General features: G+C 45.7%; 1 protein-coding gene and 1 long non-coding RNA gene across 2 annotated transcripts in view; both read left to right on the top strand.

The window, feature by feature from the left end:
* The window catches only part of LOC140700131 (uncharacterized), an 83,184-nt gene extending 81,940 nt beyond the window's left edge, over nucleotides 1-1,244 (top strand). Inside the window, exon 3 of the long non-coding RNA XR_012078372.1 lies at nucleotides 1,005-1,244. This is a non-coding gene — a long non-coding RNA (uncharacterized lncRNA). The remainder of the gene's footprint in view (nucleotides 1-1,004) is intronic.
* A 4,745-nt stretch (nucleotides 1,245-5,989) lies between these two features.
* TUBA1C (tubulin alpha 1c) lies at nucleotides 5,990-12,756 on the top strand. The gene is made up of 4 exons (XM_031683033.1): nucleotides 5,990-6,129; nucleotides 8,946-9,168; nucleotides 9,304-9,452; nucleotides 11,665-12,756. The coding sequence occupies exons 1-4, from the start codon at nucleotides 6,127-6,129 to the stop codon at nucleotides 12,637-12,639; spliced, it is 1,350 nt and encodes a 449-aa protein (XP_031538893.1). The 5' UTR covers nucleotides 5,990-6,126; the 3' UTR covers nucleotides 12,640-12,756.
* Nucleotides 12,757-18,232: the final 5,476 nt, after the last annotated feature.

Below are 18,232 nucleotides of genomic sequence, written 5' to 3'. Positions count from 1 at the left end.
AAAGTGTCCTGATGAATGAGAAGTTCAGAACACTTGCTCTAATCAGGAGAACTTTGAAGGAATGTGTGAGAAAGTTATAAAAGTTGTAAATATCTGCAGAAAAAAGAGCAATAAATAAAAGTGAAAGGATCTAAGGATTATTTTTCCCGTAAAAGAAAATAACGTATCACCTAGAAGATAATATCCGGCTCTTCAGTATTGACAAGGGGTAAAAAGAAGAAAGACAAACTGCCTCAAAATACGTAGATTTAAAAAAGGTTTATCATAAAGAAGATAGTTGAACATAACTGTAAGGAGTCCTAGCTGTCCTTTGGAGGTCTTGAAAATGAGACAAATTCTCTTTTTTTCTTGTTATATTAGTAGTAGCCTTGCCTTAAGACAACAAATTCAACAAGTGACTTTTCTAGTAGATACTTCCTCTGTAAACTAGAACCAGTACCAGGCTAATCTAGGGCCAAAAAGTAAAAGAGGCAACTGTCATTTTAGGCATTTGTTCTGGGTCTTGCCTCTTATGGTTAAGGGTAAATTATTTCAAGTCTCATGACCTTATTTCCCACAGTTCCAAATAAATACCCTTGTTAAAAACTTATTTTTGAAAACTCCTCCAAGGCACTATTGGAAGAGAAAATACTTTGTTCTAAACAGCTATATGAGCACAACATACCCCTATGCTGTGGTTACTTGTAACTTGTAACTGGACACAAATAAATTCTTCAGTATTACTGATATCCTAGCATAGAAAACAGGTGTTAGTCTGAAAAAAACTTAAGGTTTGGCTGTAACTGAATAATTTTCTCTTTACTAATGTTGTGGATATGCTACATGCAGTGATTTAAAGCCCAAGCTCACCTGAGCCAGAATGGATATGCAACACTTCTTTCCCTAAAGCATTGTAAGACTCCAACAAAAGCCCCATGTGTAAATATTTAACTAATGCACTGGTGATTCTTAGAAGACCCTGACCGAATGAAGCATGTGTTCAAACTTTGCTCATTTTTGTACAGCTCACATGTACGGCAGAAGTCTGAAGTCACGGTATTACAGAATATTAGGGCTGGAAGACCCCTTAGAGATGATCCTGTACACTTGAAACCTGGGGTCCAAGAAGGAGACATGCCTGTCCAAAGTTACATGGCCAAAAGTGGCAGAGCCCTGGCATGGAAGAATGGTTCTTTTGCTACAGTTTCTAGGCTACAACCCAGCGTGAGGAACCAGGGAGTCAGCACAGTCCCTCAGTACAGGAGATAAAGGTGAGTGTGGGGGAACTCAGACAGCTAGAGTGAGGCTATAGGTCAGGGGTAGAGAGCAGGGCTGGCAGGCAGGAGGTTGTAGGTTCACATCCCAGGGCAGGAATGAGAGGAGTAGAGGAGACTCAACTCAACATGTTTGTGGCGAATTCTGAAAAATTTCAACTAGAAAGTAAGATCAGTTTCAACTAGAAAGTAAGCCTCTCCTCACTTGGTAGTTTTTAGACCCATAAAGACCTATTTGCATACAGGTTTATTTTTAACTGTCCACCCAGGAAAAAAAATTTCCCCCTCAAAAAAATCCAGCAGGGGCAGCAAACTTAAATATGGATCTCAATGCTTAAAATGATTTTGAAATGCAATGGGATGCATCTTCATCCCTAATTTTGTCTACTGCCACCAAGACCTTAGTACCACTTAGTGCTTATACAATGTGTATGTACTATACATTATGTATCTCATTTAGTCCTTACAACAGTGTATCCACCTATAGTTATATATTATCCCCATTTTACAAGGGGAGAGATTTAGAGAGAGAAACAAATTTGCTCAAGGACCCACAGCCAGAAAACAAAACAAAACAAAAAGCCAGAATCCAAACCGAGGTAATCAAGACAAAGCCCTTAAACATAGTGTGGTTCCTCAGGGGCAATCCGCTTGAATATGAGGAAGTAGGGAGTGAGAGGAAGAAAACTAAAGGTATTTTGTTAATGAATCATATGAAAACATACTCTAAAAAGAAAATGCTTATTATTTTTAAATCACCACATTGAACTATTCCCATCAATGTTACCAGTGACTTCTATGTGGCTAAATCCAGTGGTCATTTTTGAGTTCTCTTCTTGCTTGGCCTATTGGCAGAATTTGACACCGCTGATCACTCCTTCCTTAGTTTCCAGGACCTCACACTCAGATTTCCTCCTAACTCACTGGCTCTTGCTTCGCAGTGTCCTTTGCGGGTTCTGCCTCCTCTTCCAGAGCTCAATCCTTTGTCTTCTCTCCTATTTCTATATTCATTTCCTTAGTGATCTCACCCAATGCCATGACTTTAGGAGGGCATTTAGATGTATCTCTCTCCCCAGATCTCTCTCGCTTGAGATGCAGACTCTCATATCTGGCTGTGTCCTGGGCATCTCCACCTCCATAGGGACATCAACATATGGACTTAATGTGACCAAAGACAAACCCCTGGTATCATCCCCCTCCAAGTCTGCTCCCTTGTCAACCTTTTGCTATTGTTGATGGCAAATCCATCTCTTACTCATTTGGGCTAAAAATCCTGGTGTAATCCTTGGCTTCTCTTTCCCTCATATGTGAGCCTTTAGGGAATCATTTTGGCCCTACCTTCAGAACGTAGCCACCTCTAACTACTTTTTGCTACTTTCTTTGTACCACCCTGGTCTCCACCATCTCTCAAAAGGATTATTGCAGTGAGTTATCATCCTGCTTCTATCTGTTCCCTCCTATAATCAATTCTCAACACAACACCAGAGGAATCTTTGAAAAAAGGTAGTCAGGTCATGTTGATGCTGCATTTTGTTTGTTTGTTTTTGCTTTTGTTTTTGAGGAGGGAGGTAATTAGGTTTATTTATTTGCTGGAGGTTCAGGAGATTGAATCCAGTATCTTGTGCTTGCTAAGCACTTGCTCTACCACTGAGCTATATCCTTCCCCCATCATTGCTGTTTTGAACCCTACAATGGCTCCCCATGTCAGGGTAAAAACCACAGGACTTTGCACTGGCTTACAAGAATCTACAAGACCTGGATCCCATTTTCTCCAACCCTCACCTCCTACTATACATCTTCTCCAGTCAAGCTGGCCTCCCTGTTTTTCCAGGAACACTAAAGGCTCACTCTAGCCTGGGGGCTTTTGCTCCAGTTGCTCCCTGTTACGGGACTAACGCTCTCCCTGGTAGCCACTTTGGCTCGCCCCTTAGGACCTTCACGTCTTTGTTCAAATCTCGCTTTATCATTAAGGCTAACCTTGACCCTCTTGTTTATATTACAATTTTCCCCCCACATTCTCCCCTCCCAGCACTCTCATTCCATGTTGTGTGCACAGTGGGGTGGTGGGTGAGCCAGTGACACACAGGTTGGTAAAAGAATTTACCGGAGATTGAGTTAAGAATTGAAAAGGAGTTTATTAGGATACACTGTCATAGACAGCAGTGGGCCACACAGACGAGAGGTGTCTGTGTGAGCGCCAGGGCCAAGAACAAGGGAAAAGTTTAATAGTTACGCTGCCATAGACAACAGCGGGCTACACAGGCAAGGGGGGCATGTGTGAGCACCAAGGACCAGTTATTGGGGTGTTTTATAAGGTCGGGTCACAAGGTGCCCAATCGACTTGTGCACAGTCTCTGATTGGCTGTAGGTGAGGTAAGAGGTTTAGGGTCTATGAAGGGTGGTGGGGTTTTACTCTGATAAGGTGAGCTAAAACAAGCCAGCCTGAACATTACCTAGGGCTATTAGTTTGTTAGGGGAAACATGCCCAGTAAAGAATGTACTTTGTCTGTGGCGGGATCACAGGCAGACATCTGAGAGCCCAGAAATGGGGGTTGTTGGACTTTGAAGGGCATCAGTGGCTCCAACATTCCACTTTACTTTGCTATTTTGCTATAGCACTCTTCACCTTCTAACAAATTATGTAGTTTACTTACTATGTTCATTGTTTGTCTTTCTTCCCTATCTCCCTCTAGAACATTCACTCCACGAGGCAGAGATCTGTCAGTTTTGTCCACATACTTATTTCCGAGCACCTAGAAACTGTGCTAAATATATATTTGTGGAATGAATTAAAAAATTGGGAAGTGCTACTAAGACTAAAATAGTAACAGACTAAGATGCTAGTTATTCCAAATTTCAGAATATCCTGCCACACATTAGGTGCTCAATAAGCATTTGATGAATGAAGGAACAATGTACTGTAATTTGAAAAGAAATCTCTGCACATATTTCCATAGCATCCACTTTGTGTGTATGAATTGGAGTGAATCTTGAGTTCTGCCTATTCTATATCTAAAACTCATTTTGCCTTTTCCTACTTCAGGAAAAAGCCCTGTAACTTATATTCTTTTATTCAGTCAGTTTTGTTCTCTGAGTATTTCCACAAACTCTATCACTCAGAGATGGATAAGGAATTTAAGAACTAGGATAACATGATGAAGCTGCAGAGGAAAAAAAAATGAAATGATGCTTCTGAGGAATAAGCTGTTGCAGAGATGGTTAGAGTGAATCTGAGCAGGACTCTGCACGGCCCTTCCAGGTACAAAAGCTTCTCTGTGTCCCGTTTGTTACTTGTAGAAAAAAGAAAAAAGGGCTTTAGTCTCCTAGGCCTTCCCTGAGTTCCAAAGGGCAGGCTGGACAAATTAATGATTAGGACAATAGAGTCACAGGACACCTAGTTCCTCCAGAAAAAATATAGATAACAATGTGATGCATACCTTTGAGTTGTTATACAGAAACTAAGACCCCTAACAGGTGGAGGATGGAGACTACATGCTGACCACAAGAACATAGACCCCAAACTGGTTGGATGGAACCAGAAGGTTGAGATTCTGGAACCATCACCCTCACTACTAACCAATCAGAAGGAAGTACAGGAACTGATCAAGCATCCTATGACACTTTTGCCTCAAAGTCTTTAAACACCCTTGACTGAAAGCAATGGGATAGTTGGGGTCTTTTGAGAACAAGCTGCTGGTTCTTGGCCTTTTCTCTTTCTCTGCCTGGAACGCCCATGTTCCAGTTTGTTTGGCCTCAGGATGCCTCGGGCACAGGGACTTGGGTTCCATAACTAGAGTGGTATATTTGGGATGAGGCAGTAGGAGGTAGCCAAGGCTTAAGGGCAGCTCCACCACTCCAGTTGTGTGACCTTTCACTAGTTTAGTTCCTCAGCCCTATTTTCCTCATCTGTAAAATGGGTGTAACTTACAGGACTTATCGAATGGAAAAAATGTGATTAATACTGCCTGAAAAAGAAACAACTCCTCATAGTACGCAATAAAAAAATGGAAACTGTTATAATGAACTGGAAAAAACTACTTTTGCACCAACTGGAAGAAGACTGTTGTTAGGAACCATAATGTTCGTTTAAAAGGAGGTGAAAAAACGAGTTAAGTAAAGCAACAAGTAAGAATAAGGGCTTCAGGCCGATTCGCGGTAATTAAGACCTGTAATGGCAAACCAGACCTTTTCACTTGGAAGTCCCTCTGCTGCTAGAGCAGCGGCCAGGCCGCACAGGCCGGGCTGGGTAGGGAGCTGCGCGGCGCCGACTGGCTGGAGGCCACAAGGACTGCCCCTCGAGGGTCCCGGGTCCGGGGCCAGGGGGCGGGGCGGGCAGCAGGAGGAGCCACGCTCCTCGGGCTCGGGCCGTGGCTCCCTTTACCTGGCGCCTTTCCTCGCTTAGGTCTTGCCCACCTGACGCCCCCCACCCCCGCACCCACTGAGGACTTGCAGACGCTTTGCCTTCCTTCCCTTGCGAGTCGACGCATCCATCCTCTTCCCCACCCGACTGGCCCATTCACAGGCCCCAGGGTGTCTCCTCCCCTTCCTGGTTCTTCTGACTTCTTCCTAAGAGTTTGGTTTGAACTTTTGAACCCACCAATCAGCGCCGCGAGCCCCTCCTCTCTCCGTAGGCGGGGTCCGACCGGGCGCCCAGCCAGAGCCTGCGGGGCTCGGAGGCGGGGCCGCAGAGGCCGGGGCGGGGTCCGGTGCCCGCCCACCTGACACGTGGCCAGGAAGGGGTATATAAGATCCCTGGGGGCTGCTGGGCCTCTCCTTACTTCTCCCCCGGACTCCTTGGTAGTCTGTCAGTGGGAGATCCTTGTAACCACCCCTTCGCCTCCTCCAACCCCGCGGACCTCTACGAATCTCAGTCATGGTGAGTATAGGTCCCCAGGCAGTGGCGTGGGGAGCGGGGAGTGTAAGGAGTCCGAAGAGGGTCGGGACCCCAGTGCACGTGGGGTCACGTCCCAGACGCCTCCAGGCAAATTAGCTTCTGGTGGCCAGATTGGGAGAGCCGAGTTCAACTGGCAGACTGCTCTTCCGCCTCGAAGACGCGGCCCGGGCACTGCCCCTCGGTGGAATTGGGAAGCCCACCTTATCTTAGAGAGAGGGTACCCATCACCCCATGGTCCGCTGCCACCCAGGGAAGCACAGGGAGCCTTCACACTGGACCCTAAGGACTTGTGAAAAGTAAAACTTCCTCCCATTTCCCCACATGAGTTCACTTTCCCATTTTTTACGCACCGGACTCCTAGCATCCTGTGTGCTCCCGCACGGAAGGTGCAAATATTTCCTGGCGTCCCCCTTCTCCAGCGCCCTGTGACTCGCTGCTGAGTCATCTGTGGCCGGACTCTGGAGAGAGCTTCCAATTGCTCCATTCTCACCTGTGGCTGGGCTCTAGGGAGAGCTTCCGTTCGCACCAAGCCTCACCTGTGGCCGGGCTCGGGGGAGCGCTTCCAGTTGCACCTATCCAGCTGAAGGATGTAGGCAGGCTCCTCCTTTGAAAAGAATTACTGTCACGTTGTTTAATCCTGCATTTCTAGGGTTAATTTAGTGTGGTTTTATAGCTGAAGCTTCCTACTTCAGCCAGGTTTTAGAAAGACAAGTGCATAAAAGTATATTTTCTTATAAAATCATAGAATAAACTAGTACTGACAATGTATTCTTTCTTAGTTTTAAAGAAACATGAAATTATACACAGCTTGAGTATTTTCTTTGTATCTTCCAGAGGTATTGGAAACCAGTATTTTGGGGAACGTCTGTTGGAGGTCTACCTAAACTAGGCCATGCTTTTAAATAAGTATTTGTGTTTCAAATGTTTCAAAATCTTTTTTTTTTAAAGGAATACAGTGAATAGCTATCCTCTTCAGGGACTGCCACAGTTAACAAAAATATGTCTAACTGTAACAACTTGCTTGAGTGCTTTTCATCAAGCAAAACCAAAAAGATACTGGTAAAAGTGTGATTCAGAAAGAAATGCGACTGTTTAAAGGGCAGGAGAGCAGCAGTAGCAGCAGACCTATTCAGGCAAACACTGGTTAGATGGATAGTTTTTAACCTGAGACAAGGGCTGCTTATCCTGTTAAGGCTAAACTAAGTGACTGCATCACTCTGGTTTCAGTTCATCTCCGGGGTGGCCAGGGGAGAGTGGAAGGCAAGCAGTGGCCACAGTCTAAATGAGAGTGCAGTTTATGCTGTTGCATAATGAAAGTTTTTGAACTCCAAAAGCTTCAGTACAAGAAGTGCTTCATTAGAATGAGAGGATCTTCTCAGATACTTTATCTTCTTGGGCCCTGGGTATCTTCTTGGGCCCTGGGGCTGTCGTAGACAGGTCTCTGTTTCTCCTCTGCTCTCTAGGGCTGTGGAATGTCCAAAGTCCAGTTAAACATGAAGCAGTGGTAAATAGTCATGGGTTCATTAGAACAAAAAATTCCCCTTTCTCCCACAGCCCTAGAGCTGGGCAAGTAGATGCAGGTAATAGCTTGCTGATGAGGTCAGCAGACCATAGCTGTTTTATGGGGAATGTAGGTGAGAAGGAGGGGACCGTAAGTCAAAGGTTGTGAGTGATTGGGGGTTTTATCTTGGGTTATGAAACCAGGCCCTTTGAGACCTTAGTTGTTACTGAATTTTCTTTAACTGGTTTCCTATTAGCAGCTTTTAAAAACTTGAAACCCTCTTATTTGAGGAAAATGTAATGGAAGGTATTTGGTGTCAACCTTTGAAAGTCCTCTGCTAGTCTCCAAAGTAGCTAATCTGATTTGTGATGAAATACAATAAAACTCCTTTTTTGTTTTTCTTCTAAGTCTATGGATATAGATTCTATTTTCACTGCCTCATTTTACTAAGCAGTAGAGAGTTTAGTAACTTAACAAATGACCTTGTTCAGCAAATAAAGGAAAATATTTTCCTAATATTGTTAAATTTTTGAAATCATAGACTTTTTTCCCCACATTTCCAGAGGTAAATGTGCATTTTACTAGGAAACAGCTAATGTCTTAAACTATTAGTAAAGTCTTGGTGACACTTCTAGGTTTTATTACCATGTGTCTCCATCCCAGCTCTTCCCCCAAGATGTGTTGATAGTGAAGGAAAATGTTTTTCCCTTAAGATTAAATTCTTCCACAGGGCTAAAAGGCTGCTTCTGACCACAGTTTTTAAAATACAGCTAACTGCTGCTTATCTGGTGTTTTCTTCGTGAGTCATATGGCTGTAATTTGCTGGTTTGAGCTGGTTTTAAAGGGAGAGGTAGAAGCTCCTATCTTCAAAGAATGGGATTAAAGAGGGAATGAGCTCTAGTTACACAATCACACAGAATGAATCAGAGCTAGAAGGAGGGATTTTGCATACCTTTGAGGAATCAGCAGGCATATTTCCCAGGAGTTAGGGAAAATCTATTGCTATAGAGCAGTTTATGTCATTCTCAAGGTAGGAACCTGACCTTGAATATCTAATGTGGCTACAAAGTGGGGATCTAGTCTCTGGTCTTGCCTAGTAGTTCATTAACATACCTTTGATTTTTTCCAAAGCATTTTCTCTGCATTAGATTTGCTTGTGAAATAATCCCTGGGTAGGAGTGGTCTCCAGGAAGGTGGTGATCTGTCCTGAAGGTTAATAGTCATTTATTTGTGAATCATTCTTAAGTGTCCCATCTGATGTGTCATATTCTGACATTTCCTTTCTTCTTCCCACCAGCGTGAGTGCATCTCCATCCATGTTGGCCAGGCTGGTGTCCAGATCGGCAATGCCTGCTGGGAGCTCTACTGCCTGGAACATGGCATCCAGCCCGATGGCCAGATGCCAAGTGACAAGACCATTGGGGGAGGAGACGACTCCTTCAACACCTTCTTCAGTGAGACAGGCTCTGGCAAGCATGTGCCCAGGGCAGTGTTCGTAGACCTGGAACCTACAGTCATTGGTGAGTTGACCTCAGTAACCCAAGTGAGATCCCAGGGTCTGGCGCAAGAGGTGTCCTGGGTGCTTCACTGATGCCCCGGGGTTGAGCAGACTTGTGCAGGTTGTTAGAGATGAGTGGCTGCTTTGTCATTTCCAGATGAAGTTCGCACTGGCACCTACCGCCAGCTCTTCCACCCTGAGCAGCTCATCACAGGCAAAGAAGATGCTGCCAATAACTATGCCCGTGGTCACTACACCATTGGCAAGGAGATCATTGACCTCGTCTTGGACCGAATTCGGAAACTGGTAAACACAGTACTTTGTTTAAAGTGGAATAAGAATTTTCTCTTACAGTTTTAAGACCAAACTACAAGAATCATTCTTTGCACACTAAACTGAGCTTTAGACTGCTCTCTGAATAATTGGATTTATAAACCAGACAGTGCCGGGTTATGGGACAACTATTTGGGGCAAGGGTAAGTGCTCTTTTGCCTACTTCTATGTCTTACAAGGCAGATTTGGGCAATAGCTCATTTGGTGAGGGCAGTTTACCTGAAGTCAAGGTGAGTACCAGGAAGCCTTAACAGTTTTGCTGACATGTAAGATGATTAAATATCCTTATTCATATTAATCAGTCAGCTTCCCTGCTTCAAGCTGAGGCATCCCTTTTTAGTCATCTTAGTCACACTGACGAGTAGGTGGCTGACTCTGACATCTAACTGACTGATCAAACTCATAAAAATCTGGACTGATGCCTTATGTTATTTCAGAAAGTTCATAGTAAAAAAGCCAATGTAACACTGACTAGAAGTAGCTGACTTTGGAAACTTCCAACAACAATGAATGTGGAGTCAAAGGATCTCCCTTTTTACAGAATCAAATATTGGAACTTTGAAGATATTAAGATATAATGACAAAAGAGCAGTATCCTTACTTTTATTCTAGAACTTGGGGCAGTGTGGACTGGCCCTGTGGCAGAAAAGTCTTAAGCAACTGTATTCACATCGGTAAGGTTAAGTGTTCTGTTTGAATCATTTTAATTTACAGTCTGGCAATCAGATGACTCTGCTCTTTAGGCATGTGGGCAGCTTGTAAGTAATTAACCAAAAATCAAGAATGAAGGCCTGGGTAGAATGGCTTGTCAGGAAAATCACATTATGCTAAGCCCAGCAACAGTTGGTCTATTCTAAAAAGACTGGCCTTACATCATTCATGGCTTCATACTTTTTCAGATGTTTATCATAGTCTTCCCAACAAAACTGGGCTAATGGTTCCTATATTTGTAAATCAAGCGTCAGCTACAGGCACTGACTTGGAAATCAAGACCTGCCTTTAGGGACAAATAAACCTAGTAAAGGCCAATGAGGGTTCTGGAGTGAAGTTCATTAACTACTGAAAAATAATTGCATTTGTCCTTGGTGTTACTCCTGTGTCCACATGAAGCTTAATGAATGAAATTGGTAGACTAGGGTCTGCCCCTTACACTGATCTTGTTCAGAGTATGGACCCACAGGAGAAGTGAACTAGGGCTCAATAGAGAACGTCCACAAATCTCTGAGCACCTTGAGAAGTGAAGATTGCCAACAGGATACTTTGAAAGGTAGGATAGCAGTTTGTTGCCAAAATAGCTCAGTTTGTAGTGGAAAGCCCCAGTAACTTGATGCCTCATGAATTGTGACCGTAAATCACCTTTCCCAGAATGAATAGGCTTTCTGGTAACTAGTGCTAACTGTGCCAAGCACTGTTCTGGATACTCATTTAATTCTCAACAACCTGAGGTAGATGATGATTCTCCACATTTAGTAAATGAGAAAACTGAGACTGAGAAATGAATTTGGTCAAAGTCACACAACAAGGAACTGGTAGAGCCAGATCTAGATCCAGCCTTACTCCAGCACCAGGGCATTGGAATTTGGCTGTTCTGTTGTAATCCAGCTCAGAAAGCAGCTGCCAACATGTTTGTAATAGACTCATTGTATAGGCCTGGTGGTCCCAGGCCTGCCCTTGGTAGCTCTCCAACTGATAAGCACTTGCCTTTGTTCTGTGGTCACAGCAAGGAGACCAGAGGTTGCTCTCCAGTCACCAAAACTTGGGCCTTGCATCCATTCAAGACCTCGTGATTCCTCCGCCTGGGAAATGAAAACTAGTTTTTTTTTTTTTTTTTTTTGTGGGGAGGTAATTAGGCTTATTTATTTATTACTATTTTTTAATGGAGGCACTGGGGATTGAACCCAGGACCTTGTGCATGCTAAGCACGTGCTCTACCACTGAGCTATACCCTTCCCCTGAGCATAGTTCATTTTTAAATAGCCTTTCGATGGACCCCCTCCCTCCAGCCCCAAGAGTTGACTGCAAAAAATTTCTCTGAATCATTTAGCACTTAGAAGCTCTTTACAACTGCTTTCTTAGCAAATATTGTCCAGAAGTTTTTTTAAGATCTCAATCAATGTAATAATGGATTCAAAGAAGTCACTGCAGCTTTCACCAAGGCTAAAATTAAAACTCTTTTCTTTTTCAGGCTGACCAGTGCACAGGTCTTCAGGGCTTCTTGGTTTTCCACAGCTTCGGTGGGGGAACTGGTTCTGGGTTTACCTCCCTGCTGATGGAACGTCTCTCTGTCGATTATGGCAAGAAGTCTAAGCTGGAGTTCTCCATTTACCCAGCCCCCCAGGTTTCCACAGCTGTAGTTGAGCCCTACAACTCCATCCTCACCACCCACACCACCCTGGAGCACTCTGATTGTGCCTTCATGGTAGACAACGAGGCCATCTATGACATCTGTCGTAGAAACCTCGATATTGAGCGCCCAACCTACACTAATCTTAACCGCCTCATTAGCCAGATTGTGTCCTCCATCACTGCTTCCCTGAGGTTTGATGGAGCCCTGAATGTCGATCTGACAGAGTTCCAGACCAACCTGGTGCCCTATCCTCGCATCCACTTCCCTCTGGCCACATATGCCCCTGTCATCTCTGCTGAGAAAGCCTACCATGAACAGCTTACTGTAGCAGAGATCACCAATGCTTGCTTTGAGCCAGCCAACCAGATGGTGAAATGCGACCCTCGCCATGGTAAATACATGGCTTGCTGCCTGTTGTACCGTGGTGACGTGGTCCCCAAAGATGTCAATGCTGCCATTGCCACCATCAAGACCAAGCGTACCATCCAGTTTGTGGACTGGTGCCCCACTGGCTTCAAAGTTGGCATTAATTACCAGCCTCCCACGGTGGTACCTGGTGGAGACCTGGCCAAAGTACAGCGAGCTGTGTGCATGCTGAGCAACACGACAGCCATTGCTGAGGCCTGGGCTCGCCTGGACCACAAGTTTGACCTGATGTATGCCAAGCGTGCCTTTGTTCACTGGTATGTGGGTGAGGGCATGGAGGAAGGAGAGTTTTCTGAGGCCCGTGAGGACATGGCTGCCCTTGAGAAGGATTATGAGGAGGTTGGAGCGGATAGTGCTGAGGGAGAGGATGAGGGTGAAGAGTATTAACCTGTCTGCTGCAATTTTGCACTCTTATCTTGGGACTGTCTTTATTTGTATTTTGTGGAGCTACCCGTTGTGGCCCTACCTTGTCAATAAAAGCCGTGTTTCTATTTTCAATGTCAAGCAGTATCACAATAATTACTTGACCCACTTATTCAAGGCCAGTTTGGGATGGAGGAGGCTGGCAGTTTCCACCTGATTATTTGATCAACCTTCCAGGTGGCTTCTGTGTGCTGTGTACTGTGCTAAGTGGTCTGTCTGTTTCACTTAGACTTGAATTGATGAATGGTGGTAAAATCATTTCATAAGTGAGGCAACCAGCTCAGATAAATTGGGCCAATGCTTTTAAATCTTAAGTGTGGATATGAATCTCCTGTAGATGTTAAAATGCAGGTCTGAATCTGTCAGTCTGAGGTGGAGCTTTGGATACTGCCTCTCTCTTTTTTTTTTTTTTTTTAAAGTTCCCAGGTGGTGGTCTTGGTGTGCTATGACCATGCAGGGAGTAGCAAGGAGATAGGGAATATAGCTAGTAAATGGTAGAGCCAAAATCCGAGTCAGTAACCAGACGGCTAGGACTATTGCATCAGTATTTAATAAAATATTAGAGTCATTTGGGAAGGGCTTGGAATTCTGCTGATTTCTTCCATACTTAGTCAAAACCTACAATAACAAACAAGATTGTACTTTAAGAAGTTAACTGCTTGGAGAAAGTGGAGTTGGCAGAGAGATGCAAAATCACAGTAGCCTTGGGTTGTTAGGGTGTTGGAGCTTGACCCCTGTATGTCATGGGGAATCTTTGAAGTAGGGGATTAATAAGGAAGATTGGAGTACATGTGTGGAAAGATTGAAGAGAGGAGAGTTCCCTGATTGGGACCCTCTTCCGAGCACCTACAGGAAGCAGTGTGGAGTGTGGTTCTTGAGGGGGCAGGAGGCAACTCTGAGAAGATGAGGATGGGGGAAGAATGCACATGAATGTGGGTGGCTGGAGAGCTTGGTGATTGGTGTGCAGGTACAGTGGTGGTGCCGTATAGAGTTGAACAGAATAATGGAAAAGGACATTGATGATCAGAGGGCCAGGTCATGCAGAAGGGAGGAGTGAGTTGTGGTGCCTGAAGGCCGGTCTGGGTGGGAAGGCCAACCAAGTGGCAGGAGGTGGTGGGTGCAGAGCTGCAGGCCTATTCACCTTTGCTCCTTGGCTGAGCTTATCCCGATGGTGCTCAATTTCCATCTCTTTTCCCACTGGTGTTTTCACCCCTTACCCATTGCTCACCTCCACTCCCTTAATCTTCAGGGAGATCATTTTTAAAATGCACATTCTGTCTTGGAGCACAGCACAGCTTCCAACCTGAGCTGCTTTGACTTTGCTTGGAAGGGTCTCACAGCATTCATTGTGAGAGCATCCATGGTCTTACGCACTGCAGGGCAAGGCCCAGCCTCATCCTTGAGTGCAAAGACAGCTATTGCTACTCAAAATGATGGGCCATGTTCCTTCTCAGCCTGAGCATGCAGAGGTCTGGGGTGAAAATGAACCTTGGAAAGGCTGGCCACCTGAGCTGTACTCAGAGACCTTCCCAACCTGGTCTATCTGGTGATTGCTGCAGTGCAAGCACTGGAGGAAACGGGACATTTGTATATGAGAAGGAACGGACGAGAATCATCCAGCTTCAGCTGAGCATAATGCCCAACAGTACCTGAAAGGTCCATTTTCTGAGGCATCAGTTCCCAAGCGAGGTGCCCTGAAAATGGGATTCAGGGCTTGCCGATTATAATCGCTCAGTTTTCAGAACAGCCTTGTGGAATCTGGAGAGTCTCCATCCCCAAGGCCAGTCATCCCTGCCCAGGCACAAGCCCCTCCAATTAACTCAGTTAGTCTTACACAGGCGAATTATCTTCATGTGCCAAGATGTGAAAGGGTTGGAAACATTTAAGCAGCTGCAAAGGTGTGGGGGTGAAAAGGTGGAAGAAGAATTTAGCTGAGAAAAAATATTCCTGTGGTACAGAGCCTGGGGAATTGGAAGAGCAAAGTGCCAGAGGTTGGGGAGGGCTCTGTCCTTGCAGTGATGACTTCCCCCTCCTGTGCTGGCGAGAGAGGGAATAGAAGTTAGCCTGCAGCAAGAACAAATATACCCCAAGGTCTAGGTCATTGCTCTGTGGCTGACAATCATCTGATCTGCCCTTGAGCGCAAATGGAAAGTCTGGGCTCAGAACTGCAGCCATTGCTGATGCTGCTGAGGCTTGATGGGGATAAATGGAGAAAGAAAGCCTATGAGGGTGCACTGTCAGGATTGGCTGGAGCCCCAGATTCTGGCTGTGCAGCTTATCGGCTGCCCTCACCCGACCTGACGGGTAGAACAGTCTGCTTCCACCCCACGGAGGCTGCCGGCCAGTAGGAGAGTCCAGCGAGCACCCCAGCAGAGCTGCTTTGAGTTGAGGTGAGAGAGAATGGCTGTGAGGTCTACCTGTCGTCCTAAGTGTTTGGGAAGCAGCTGGGAGATGCCTCTGCTCCAGCAAAAGTCTGCTGAACAGCCCACTGTCAGGCCAGGGGTGGCCCAGGTGAGGTTGAGCTTGGAGGGAGCCTACCTTCAGGCCTCTGACTTCTGGAAGGTGTGTGGGAGCCCTGAGGGGGGTTGTGGGGGGAAGGGGAGGAAAGCCCTTTCACATCTTGGGTGTTTGATGATCTTCACAACACGTGTGCGGTGATCTTGTCACACCCATTTCCACAGCTGAGGAAATCAAAGGTTGGCAAGAGTAAGCATCTGGCCTAAGGCTACAGAGCAAGTGGCCCAGCTGAAATTTGACCCCAGAACTCTGACTCCAAAGCCGGCACCCCACTCTGCTAGGCAGCCTCCAAGCAGCTCCAGAGGAAGTTGTAGCTGCCTTTCCAGTCCTTGGGGTGAAGGGCCATGGAGGCCAGCCCTTGCTTAGAGCACTGGGTGGAGCCACCATCAGAGAAAGGAGATCTCGTGCTATTGCCAGATCACCTCCCAGGAGCCCCATTCCTGGGACAAGGTGGCAGCACACTGATCCAGATGGGCAAAGCCAGCTGGTCCCCACTATCCAGGCTGTAGCTTCCCTAGTGAGAGGGGGCTTTTTTGTTCAGGCCCCCCTCTGAACTCAGTGAATCAATTCTCAGATCATATAGATACAGTGCTGTCCTTGGAGGGTAGCTGCTACCACCTACCTGGGCTCTTGCTGACAAGACAGCAGCCTCTGTGCAGACAAGACAGCTCACACCTGGAGCGTTGCTTCCCTAAGCACTGGGGCCAGGATGGTCAGCTTCTGTCAGCTAAGGCCACGAGGTGAAGCTGGCAGAGATGACCCAGGCAGATGGCTCCTGGAGCCCAGTGCCAGGGTGTCCGTCTAAGAGACACAGGCCAGCAGAAAGTGAAGGAAAAACACCCAGTGAGTTAGGGTGGAGAAAGTCCCCTTTGCAGACATCTCATTAGCCTGTCACTGCCCCATTCATTCTAAGAGCCTGGTGTCCCTGAGTTTGTCAGCCCTGAGCAGGCTCTGGAAAAACAGTATTTCCTCCTCCTCCTCTAACGCTCCCTCTGATTCTGCGGCCGGAGAGAACTACTCAGCAGCAATGAACCTCACAGAACTAGAGACGTGTCTCCTTTAGTCATAATACAGAAAATGCTTTTAAACACTTGTCTCACCACCAGAAGATTTCTTTTTCTCTCTCTTTTAAAAACGAGAACGGAATATAAAGCACTTCTAATTACACAGGAGTTTTGTTTACATTCACAAGTTAATTCACTGGGGAGGTGGGTATAAGTACAATCTCACTGCTGTCACCCTTTGCCACTCCCCCACTCTGTTCTTATCAAATATCTCATTTGGCTCACAGGAGATGTCTAGCCCAACAGCAAAGTAATGCTGAAATGCCCCTTGACATGGGCATGGTAGGTCATGTCCAATTATACACTATAACAGTTATTACAGTTTTTAAGTTTACTTATTTTTAGAGAATATATTTTGGTGCAAGTCACTGTTTTGAGTTCTCCAGAGAATATAGTTAGCTTTTTTGTCCCTCTTTGATCGTAGAGACAGATCACATAAGCACAGTCCTAATTCAAGGCAGTATATGCCACATGTCAGAAGAGGCGGGCACATGTGGTAGCCACTAATACATATTTACCCCAAAGCCATTCCCAGCTGATGGTTTTATCTACCAACGCAACCCACTTCTGCTCTGGTGTTGGACACCTATGTGCATCAGGGGAAGCTGGGTCTCTCCACCTCCAGGGTGAATCTTAGTCTAAACTGATCAAGGTAATTCCACTTCTCTTGCCAGGAGTGGTTAAGGAACCAGCATGTGATTCAGTTATGGAAATGAGAGGTGAGATGATATCTGCTGGATGGCGGTTGGTGGGGGAACGTGTTCTTGGAAGAATTTCCTTGCTTTTAAAAGGGAACACAGGGAAAGGATTTTCTCTTTTGCAACTTTTGACATTTTGTGAGCACGTGATATCTGAAGTTGCAGCAGTCATCTTATTACCAAGAGGGAGCACACATGATGACAAAAGCTAGCACTCCAAGCCTGACAGAGCAGAAAGATGCAAAGAACCTGGTCCTTGATAGGATGTTGAGCCCCCGAATGAATTAGTCTTGAAACTTCTCTACCTCTGGATTTTTCATTATGTGAAGTTATAATCCTTTTATTGTTTAGGTCATTTTGGGTTGGGTTTTCTATTTTTTCCTGGCAAAAGCATTCTAATATGAAAGCTTATGTAATAGTTCATAGAATTTAGAAAAGTAATTAATAATAAAAATATTAAGACCCTTCTAAAATTGCATCGTCCCCTTCCCAGTACACTGTCCTGGGGGAGTGAAGATTCCACGCCCCCCTTCCTTTTCTTGGGTTTTGACCTTCCTCTGTCTGCAGTGCCTGGTCAACGAAACTGACCTGCTGCTTCCTTTCAGTCTTTCCAGGAGTCTTGGCTGAACTTAACCCCAAAATTGAAAGTACACAGAGAACATCTATAGGCCGGAAAAATGTAACTTCTTCCCTTTTACATGCGGCAGAGAATGGAGCTGTAGTCTGATCTGCAGATTAGAAGATACAGATATCTTCTGACAGAGGAGCAAGGAGGCCCACTCTGGAAGAATCATCTCCCAGGAAGCCCAGCCAGGAGCCAGACCCCAGGCTATTCCAAATCTTCCAAGGCCTAAGGAGCTTTAAGCTGCCCTTGTAGACAAGTGGGTGGTGCTGGGGGACTTTTGGGACAAGAACCAGACCAGATTCTGGGGGATCCAACGTGTGAATAGGAGGTCATTTGACTGGTTGTTCCCCTGTGTGGTGGGGCGGCCTTGGGTCCTTGGGTCCCCTCAGGCTTTTTCTTCTTCTCTGGCCCATTTGGTTTCTTCTACTCTTCTCCTCTGCTGCCCTCTCTACCCTGCCCTCCTCTTCCCCTCCCTCCATTTCCACTTCTTTCCCTCTCTCTCCCACTCATCTCCCACTTCCCCATCTTCCCTTCTCTCCAGCCAGGTGCCAGCACAGCAGCGTGCTGCCGAGAGAAATCACCTGGAGAGTGAGACAGCGTTTAACAGATGCTGGTAATTGGCCCTTGAAGTCTGGGAGAACCGCAGGCCCTGA

Source organism: Vicugna pacos, chromosome 12 (genome assembly GCF_048564905.1).
Source record: "Vicugna pacos chromosome 12, VicPac4, whole genome shotgun sequence".
NCBI lineage: Eukaryota > Metazoa > Chordata > Mammalia > Artiodactyla > Camelidae > Vicugna > Vicugna pacos.
This window is presented reverse-complemented; position numbering and strand designations above follow the sequence as displayed.